The sequence below is a fragment of the Cyanistes caeruleus genome, chromosome 7 (assembly GCF_971803275.1).
Source record: "Cyanistes caeruleus chromosome 7, bCyaCae1.hap1.1, whole genome shotgun sequence".
Lineage (NCBI taxonomy): Eukaryota > Metazoa > Chordata > Aves > Passeriformes > Paridae > Cyanistes > Cyanistes caeruleus.
Genome location: NC_141707.1, coordinates 5,666,582 through 5,675,149, shown reverse-complemented (window position 1 = coordinate 5,675,149; position 8,568 = coordinate 5,666,582). Strand labels below are relative to the sequence as shown.

At 59.2% G+C, this 8,568-nt stretch overlaps 1 protein-coding gene across 2 annotated transcripts; it reads right to left on the bottom strand.

The window, feature by feature from the left end:
* Nucleotides 1–289: 289 nt before the first annotated feature.
* On the bottom strand, nucleotides 290–8,369 carry LOC147652152 (maestro heat-like repeat-containing protein family member 7). 2 transcript variants are annotated; one of them, XM_086898091.1, is made up of 16 exons: nucleotides 5,596–8,369; nucleotides 5,219–5,283; nucleotides 4,949–5,101; nucleotides 4,671–4,778; nucleotides 4,446–4,594; nucleotides 4,041–4,188; nucleotides 3,647–3,834; nucleotides 3,427–3,564; nucleotides 3,019–3,133; nucleotides 2,709–2,846; nucleotides 2,300–2,476; nucleotides 2,012–2,167; nucleotides 1,759–1,860; nucleotides 1,330–1,432; nucleotides 989–1,049; nucleotides 290–677 (listed from the first exon to the last, which is right to left on the bottom strand). In XM_086898091.1, the coding sequence occupies exons 1-15, from the start codon at nucleotides 5,711–5,713 to the stop codon at nucleotides 991–993; spliced, it is 1,917 nt and encodes a 638-aa protein (XP_086754217.1). In that variant the 5' UTR covers nucleotides 5,714–8,369; the 3' UTR covers nucleotides 290–677; nucleotides 989–990. The 2 variants fall into 2 exon arrangements, with proteins under 2 accessions (XP_086754217.1, XP_086754216.1); XM_086898090.1 differs by having other exon boundaries at nucleotides 4,671–4,781; nucleotides 5,596–8,039.
* Nucleotides 8,370–8,568: the final 199 nt, after the last annotated feature.

Sequence of the window (8,568 nt, the reverse complement as noted above, 5' to 3'; positions counted from 1 at the left end):
TCGCCATCCTGTTGACGTGCACAACAGAGGACAGAACACGGCAGGGCCTTAGACACAACTTTGGTCCCTGACACACCCAGGCTCCTTGTCCCACTACTGGCCTTCAGTAACACCTTGAACTCCACTATGGCTGTGGAGCCGGGCCTTCAGCACAGGGACCTTTCCAGCCTGATCTGCGCTCCTTCCTCTGCGTCTCTGCACAAAACACGGTGCAGGACAGAACGGCAGGAGGGGCCTGTGTGTCACAGTGCTCTGGATTTGTGTCCCTTCAACTCCAGACAGATGCAGGTTAAGTGAAAAAGGCAAACTGTTTATTAATGCAAGGTGAAGCAAAGGGATGAGCTGGAAAGGGAAAGAAGGGGATGGGCATGGACTGAGGGCTGGAGGTAAGGAGCTGTCAAAAGGGAGGAAGAATAGAGGGAAAAAAGGGGATGGGCACAGTCTGAGGGCTGGAGGGAGCTATCTACAGGCTGGGAGAGGGCTGAAGCCCCGTGAAAATCCCACAGGCTCAGCTGTGCCAGTTGTCAGCTGTGCCTGGATCTCCAGTGGCACTGGGAGGTGGTGTCCTCTTCAGTGTCTCCTGCTGCTGTTCTTGGGACACTTGTTCACTGGCAAACCGAGCTTGGATATTCAGGTTGCTGTGGGATGGAGTGGTGTCTTTGTCGGGGCTTCAGTGGCTGGAAGAGAGAGGACAAGAGGCACGGTCAGGGCATGCATCTGCAGGGATCCTAGGAGACATTCCTGCCAAGGACATTCCACCTGGCTCTTGCAATGGCCACAAGAGAGAACCAGACAACAGGATCAGCCAGAAGGTGCTGGCCACAACTCCCACCCCTGTCCCTGAAATCTCTCTGCTCTCTGCCCACACCGCCCTCACCCAGACAGGGAACGAAGCACTCTGCAGCTGGGCCGGGGATTGCAGCTCCCATCCCAGGCATTGCAACTGCCCCCTGCTAGCCCCCAGTGCCAGCCCGCTGCTCTCACTCACCCTCACTGAGGGTCTGCAGCTCTTTCTTGTGCGCCCTTGTTCATGAACATCCTGGCCATCCCTGGGAACACAGAGCCTGTCAGGGCCCTGGCAGCAAAGCTCCCTGCCAGCGGCGCTGCCAGCCCTGGGGCCACACGGCCTCCCGCCCCGGCAGGGCTCAGCCCCAGCCCTTGCCGCATCCTGACTCAGCCCAAGGGCACGGCTGCCAGAGGCCGGCAGCAGCCCCGAGGGCAGCCGGGGCTCCAGGGCGCCGGGCCCGGGTGCCGCTGCCGGGACAGCAGCAGCCGGGGCTGGGGCCGAGCTGCGGCGGGGCGGGGATGGAGCCCGGGCTCGTGGCTCACCGATGAAGCTGACGGCCGCCTCTCGCAGGGACTCCTGTGGGCTGTCAAGATACGGCAGTGCCCGGCTCAGGTGCTCGGCCGCTCGGCTCTCGTCCTGTGCCAGCTGCAGAGAACGGCAGGAGGGAAGGGTCGGTGCGGGCTCTGCCCCTCGGCCGGGCGCTGCCTGCGGCCAGCCCCGGCCTCCCGTGCCCGCCCAGCCCTGAGGCACCGGGCAGCAGCCCCACTGGGCTGGGGCTCCATCGGCACCCGGCTCAGGGCCACAGGCGCCTGAAGAGGAACCCGTGTGTCCCAGGGAAGGGAGCAGTGTGTGGGGCACAGGCTGGCTCCCATGGGTGCAGCACTGGGCCACAGCTGCCAGCCCCACACACTGAGCCCCGGGGACAGGGAGCTTCCCCAGGCTGAGGCTGGGGTTTCCAGGCCGTCCTTTACCACACATTCGGTGATCTTCGACAGATCCTCTGTTGGCAGCACACACAGGAGCTCTGTGTTATTTAAGAAGGTGGCAGCACAGTGCAGCGTTTCCCGGGAGGCCTGGAGAGATGCAGAGATGCCATTGCTGCCCAGGGCACAGGAGTTGCATCCCTGTGCCAAGGCCAGGAGGAGGCCGCAGCCTGGGAGGCAGCAGGGCAGGAGGCAGCCCAGCCGCCTCCCAGTGGTCCACCAGCATCACACAAAAGCTCACATCGGCCACGCGCTGGTTGTCGTCGTGGCAGTGCAAAATGAGCGGGAGCAGGCTCTGCTTCACAATTCCCTCCATTGCATTTTTTCCCTCTTCCAGTACCAGGTTCATCGTATTGCGGAAGAGGTGAATGGAGAGCACCTGCACGTGGCTTTTGTCCTGGAGGAAGGAAGGAGGAAAAGATCTCAGTGCCAACTTCTCCAGCCCACCTGGGCAAAGGCCTGAAAATCCACAGGCCCAAAGTTTGTGTGGGCAGTAGCCAGTGCCCGTGGCCGGGGCACAGAGCCTTACATGGTCAAAGAGGAGCACAAGTGGCTCAGCAAGCTTGGGGGCAGCAGTCCTTGATAAATGAAGACTTTTTCTCTTCAGCACATTCGTGAGCACAGACAGAGACATGCCGACCACTTCTCCGTCTGTGTCACTCAGCAGCTGCAGGAAGCTTTGACACAGGCGGCGTATAGGTGTGGCCTGTTTGGAACACAAGGCTGTGCTGGGAAGCCCTGAATGGCTGCAGCGCCAAGACCGCCCTGGCACTGCAACCCCACCCTGCTGCTGCCGGGCCCAGAGGCCAAAGGCCTGTCCCAAAGCACTGAGGCAGGTGAGGCAGGAGAGCTGGGAGCAGCTGCCTCAGCTCCTGAAGCCCAGCCAGCCCAAGGGGCTGCTTTGCCCAGCACAGCTTCAGCTGCTGCCCCGTTCTCACCATCGAGGGTTCCTGGCTGAGCACCACGAGGCCTCTGAGCGCCAGGCGACGCCTCTGCCTGCACTCGCTCTGCAGGTGCTTTGATGTGATCTCAAGGACACAGTACCCACAGTCACTCAAGTTCAGGCAATCCAGGACCTGAAAGGCACAGGGCAGTGACAGAGGAGCCGGCTGGCAGGAGCCTGGAACTGCACAGGGCTGGGCCCAGGCAGCAGCACAGGGCGCGGGCACCGTCCCAGGCAGCTGTGGCTATGCAAGGGGACAGGGCTGGCAGGCAGCTCAGTGAGGTAGTGCTGGCCATGGGGCTCACCTCCACAAGGAATGCCAGGGAGGACAGATCCCAAGGTGCCTCCTCCCTGATGAGCCTCCGGACAAATTGGTGTGCCACATGGTAACACAAGGGCGTCAAGTCACGGCGCATCACCCTGGAAGGGGGGAAATGGCACCAAGACACAGAGGTGGGGGGTGGGGGGAGGCCAAACCTCTCCCAGGGATGACTCATGGAGATCTGGCCTTTCCCCAGCATCCCTGGGGGGGACCATGGGTGCTTTGGGACCATGGGGCTCCTTCTGGGCTAACCCTCCTCTCAGACTTCTCTAGTCTGCTCAGCCATCCCTCAATGGCAAAGCCCTCTGGCCAGGACCACAGGGACTGTGGTAGGGCACCCTGGGGGGCACAGGGCACACATTTCAGAGGCAGTGGCGAGAAGGGGTCTCACCTGGCCAACAGACCCACGGCATAGTGCTGGGTGTCAGCACGGAGCAGCGTTTCCCAGCCACACTTGCGCTCCATGGCCATCAACTCGTTGTCATAGTGCAGAAAGCAGAGCAGAGCCTTCATGACCTGCACTGCAAAGCTGTGTGCAGAGCAAAGGCCAGGTCACATTGGGTTCACTGGTGTCAGCCACAAGGGCATGGGAAGGACAGGAGGACTGGCACCTGTTGGGTTCTCTGGGAAGGCGGTGTTGCTCCTGGCATTCTCTCCAGAAGTTATCAACTTCTGCTGGCATCAGCTGTGTGGTGGTGAAAACGTGCAACAGCAGAGCCGCAAAGAGAGAGTCGGAATAATGCATCATGGCCTCATGGCTCTGAGGCACTTGCATAATCACCCAGAGCACCAGAGTTGCCTGCAAAAGAATCACACCAAGACAGCGCTCAGTGCTAAGGCGTCCATGGGGCAGGGCCCGAGGGGAGATACACGGGGAGCAGCGGGCCCGGTGCCCCCTGAGCCTGCCCCTAGCCCAGGTTTCAGCCCAGCCTGAGGCAAGGAGAGGATGAAGAGCTGCTGGAGAAGCAACCTAGGGGACAGGCAAGGCCAGTTCCAGAAACTCACAGCCAGAGCAAAAACGTCCTTGTTGTCCTCATCAGAGGTGCAGATGCTGCAAAGGGGCCAGTTCTCCATCACATGGAGCAGAGTTGGCAGCACCTTCTCCATTGCTGGTCCTGATGAGGCTATGGCTTGCCACATCATGGCAGCAGCTCTGTGGGATCAGAGCTCTGTGTCAGGGGTGTCTCAGTCACAGAGCCATGCCCTGTGTAGCTGTGGGGTCCCAGGTGACAGAGCCCCAGTGCCCTGAGGGGCAGGGAGGGAGCACTGGCAGCAGCCTCAGGAAACAGAGGGGCCCGAGGCTCCTGGACCTCTCTGCCTGTTGGGCAGAGCCCATTGGACAGGCTGTGCAGGGCGATGGGCCCTAAAGGCCGCTGAGCCCTGAGCTCTCAAGGCACGTGGGCCCCATACCTGTCACACGATGGGGCACAGCGCAGGAGGGTCAGCACCACATCGTCCGGGTGTTCTTCAGCCAGCTTCACCATGTTAGTTGGCAGCCTGGCATCCACCGTAACGGAGCACATTAGATGCTGGTGGATGCTCCGTACAATAGCTGGCACCTAGAGTAGGAATGGGGAAGACTTGGAGCGCTGTCCAAGGCAGCAACTTCCCCAGCTTCTCCCAAGAAGTGCTTACCATCCCATCACACTCTGCTGGCCTCAAAGGCTGAGGGGGCCCTGTGGATGTGGCTTGAAGGGGCACAGGATCCTGGGAGACCTCCAGTTCCGGCCCCTGGCTGGCTACCTGCTGGTCAGAAGGAACAGTCCCCTTTCAAAAAAATCCATATTAGGTGCATGACTCATGGTGGGAGGGGGCACAGTGTCAGTATTTGTGATGCCCTGAGTCTCTCTGGGGTTTGGAATGGCCATGTCCTCAATCAGTACCACATCAGAGTTTGCCCTGTCATCACTCACCACAGCGTCCGAGTCTTGTGAGGGCGCAGCTGAATCTGGGCTGACATCAGGCTCTGCCTGGAGCTCGGTCAGCCCGGAGTCAGGCTCAGCTGTGCCCTCAGTTCCTATGGGGCTGATCTTTCTATGCCGACTTGGCAGGAACTGGCGGAACCTCTGTGCAGAATGAAGAAAGGACAGGGAAGAGAGGCATGTTCCATGGAGTGCTGCAAGTGCAGAGCTGGCCTGAGCAGTGACAGCAGGCCCAGCCCAGGTGGGGATGGCTGCAGGTACCTTCAGCGTTTTGCGGAAGCGGCCCTGGGCAGGCTCCTGCTCTTGTCTCTTGTCCATGGCTGCATCTGGAAAAGAGCAGCCCGAGCTGAGGGACTGCGGGAGAGGCCGGAGAACACAGCCCAGCCTTGCACTCCCCAGGCAGGGACAGCCCTGGGGTGGCTCAGGGGATGGAGCACGGTCACTGTCGGGGGTCAGCCCCGGCCCTTCTTCTGTCCTGTCCTTGGGCATGTCCACATGGGATGGGATGGGATGGGATGGGATGGGATGGGATGGGATGGGATGGGATGGGATGGGATGGGATGGGATGGGATGGGATGGGACGGTGCAGGGCCCAGCTGGCTGCAGCTTCAGCCCTGCGGCCCAGCTCTGCCACTCACCATCCTGCCCTTGCTGGAACTGCTCCGGCTCTTCAGGGTGTTCTGCTGGGGCAGCTCCACGGTCTGTGCTTCTATTCCGTCGGAACACCCTGAATAGCCTGAAGAATCTGCCCGCCATGACAAAATCGGGCCTTGGGAGCACCTTCTAAAGAGATGTTATCAGGAAGCTCCGGCTCACCAATTCCCACAGTCTGCTCACAATGTGAGCTGTAGGAATTACGCCTTGGAAAAGCTCCGGGTCAGGCACTAACGAGTGGGCTGTGTGGGGGCTCCTCACAGCACCGCTCTGGCGTGTCCTGTCCCGTCACATGCACCAGGCATACTGGTGTGGTCTTGTCACCGCCAGCTCTTGTCCATTGCACCGTTCCATTCCACGGTTACCAGGCTGCGCCGTGTCACTAACGGCCCTTGCACGCCCTGCCACCTTCCTGGTTCTGCCCCATCCCCCCAGCGTGGCCTATGTTGGAAGGAATCCCTTGCCCAAAGTGTCTAAGACAGGATCTTTAGGAACACCTCAAACCATCAGCAAACACTGCCCTGCTCTGCAGGCTCAGGGCAGCAGAAGGAGCCCCCAGGGCTGCCGACGCAGGCGCAGCAGGAAGGGCACGGGGCCTTGCACAGAATCTGTACAGGGGCCTGGCAGCACTGAAATCAGCAGGTGTGGCAGAGTCCCCACCGAGGCAGACCTGCCACCCCAGCCAAGCCCTGGCAGTGCTGGTGCCCTTCTCCTGCCCCAGAGACCTGTGCCCCTGGGGGGTTTCTGTGCCAGAGGGCCAAAGCCAAAGCCCACGTGCATTGCGGGCTGGGCTCCTTCCTGTAGGGGTCTTGGCAGGAGCTCCTGGAGCTATTGCTGGCCACTCTTGCTATCTGTCAGATGATGTTGCTCCTTCCTGGAATGATGTTTTTCATGGAAGAGGTTTGCAGTAGCACAAATGTTCAAGGCCCCAGTTGCTGCTTGTCTGTCTGTGTTACAGCTGATGCAAGTCAAACATTTCCTCCAGACATAGAATCCTGCTTGAACAGTCACAGAGCTACATCTATTTTTACATTATGTTTGTAATTTTAATATTTTTTAAGTTTTCCAGAGCCTGCTGACTGTTTTCAATGTTTTCTCTCTATCCCCAATGCACATTCTCAAGAAATTGTGCTTTCACATCCTTTTGCATTTATTAAAGTTACCTGCAGTGACCAGTCAATCAAAGCCCTGGGAAAACTTTAAACTTCAGGTTGAACCCAGACAAAATATTTGTCTCCCACAACTGAAGCCATGAATTGCCAAGTACTGTCCCTAGTACACCTGTAGGTGTGCTGATGCCATTTCAAAGGGGTTGCCAATGAAAACAAATTTTAATATTTTTGTAGTTTCCACATTGGAATTAAAATCCCTGACTTGAAAAATCACATGTCAAAATTTTTAGGACTCTTACAAACCAAAGCTGTCATTTTCACCCTGCATTTTAGAGTCTCTGAACAGTCACACAAGGTTTTAGTTCTACACTAGTTTAGACACTACAGAAAAAGTCCTTGGTGTTCGGCTATAACTTTACATCAGCATATATTCCTGATGATTATTTTAGGCAGGAGCAGCAAACTCAAGAATGAGCCAAACAGGCTGTTCCTGTGTTCTCATGTCCTGAGTCTCTCTCTCTCTCCGTGTCACGATGGCACCAAGGCCGCTGCCTTGGGACACCGGAGTGTGGAAGGCGAGCCCGCCCTCAAGCACAGCCATCCAAGTCAGCCACGGGCACAGGCTGCAGCTGAAGCTGCCAAGCGTTGCTGTGAGGCTGGCAAGTCAAGAGAAAGCCATTGTGGCCAATTCTGCTGAGGCCTTTTGCCAAACCAAAGGCAGCTGTGCCCACAGCCTCCCCCTGTCTGGCAGCCGGCTGCTGCGGACGCCTCAGTTCGCAGGTGCCGACGCTGGGGCTGCTGCTGTTCCTGTGCACACTCTGCTGCTGTTTCTGTGGGCTCCAGAGCCGCTTGGGCAGCAGCCACTGGGCAGCCCTGCTGGAGGAGACACCGCCGCCCTCCCCATGGTGGCAGCAGCTCTGCGGGCCCCGAGCTCTGTGTCAGGGGGGCCTCGGTCACAGCAGCGTGGCCTGGGCAGTCGCGAGGGCCCGGCCTGGCCGCCAGCCCTGCCTCTGCCCACTGCCCCTTATGGCAGGCACCCAGTGGCCGTGGCCTGGCAGCACCCCCTGCCCTCCATGTCCCCAGCCAGCCCAGGCTGAGCACACCTCGGGCTGACCCCACCCTCCTGGAGGTGTACTGTCCCAGCCCCAAGGGCTTCTGCTGCAGGCCTGGCAGACATTTTGGGGAAGCGCCAGAACAGCCGGGTGTCAGGAACCAGGCGGCTGCCCGGGGGCTGCTTATGGCCTCTGACACCCAGTTCCTCAGGTCTTCCCACCACCCCGGCCCCTCAGGGGCCTCCTGTCCCCTTGGAGTCTCCTGACACCCACTCCCTCACACATCCCCCTTGTGCCTTCCCACGGCCTTGTCCCGTCAGGGCCTCCACAGCCCCTCATCCCTTCATGGCCTCCCAGCAGCCTGTTCCCTCAGGGTCTCCCCCAGCGTGGCCCGCCAGCAGCGCCGCAGCCCCACAGGAGCTCCAGAGGAGCTGCATCAAGAGGCACCTGGGAGCCCTCAGCAGCCCAGCCAGCACCACACAGGCACGAGGACACAGATGGCGCTTCCTGGCTGGGACAGGGCTTGTGCCTTCAGCAGAACCACCAAAGGCCAAGGGGTTTCTGGCCATTTTCCCTGCACCACTGCACACCCTGGCAGGTTGCTGAGCACGAGCACCCCTTTCCCTCTTTTCTCCGGTATCCTGCAGAACTTGGGCAGCAAAAGAAAGCTCTTGGGAGTCTGTATATTTAGAACCTATCCTATATTTACATAGTAAACAAAAACAAAAGTAAGGAAAGAACAATTTTGCAGAAAAATAAAATCCTGGCTGGCTCAGGTGGCCCCAGCAGACAG

What these genes read in the sequence shown, in the direction of transcription:
- LOC147652152 (XM_086898090.1), bottom strand. Translation starts at nt 5,713, where the DNA reads ATGGCGGGCAGATTCTTCAGGCTATTCAGGGTGTTCCGACGGAATAGA. An exon ending in GCTTCCGCAAAACGCTGAAG is followed by an intron (nt 5,102 to 5,218) that starts GTACCTGCAGCC and finishes CATTCTGCACAG; the next exon opens with AGGTTCCGCCAGTTCCTGCC. An exon ending in ACAACCAGCGCGTGGCCGAT is followed by an intron (nt 1,861 to 2,011) that starts GTGAGCTTTTGT and finishes GCATCTCTCCAG; the next exon opens with GCCTCCCGGGAAACGCTGCA.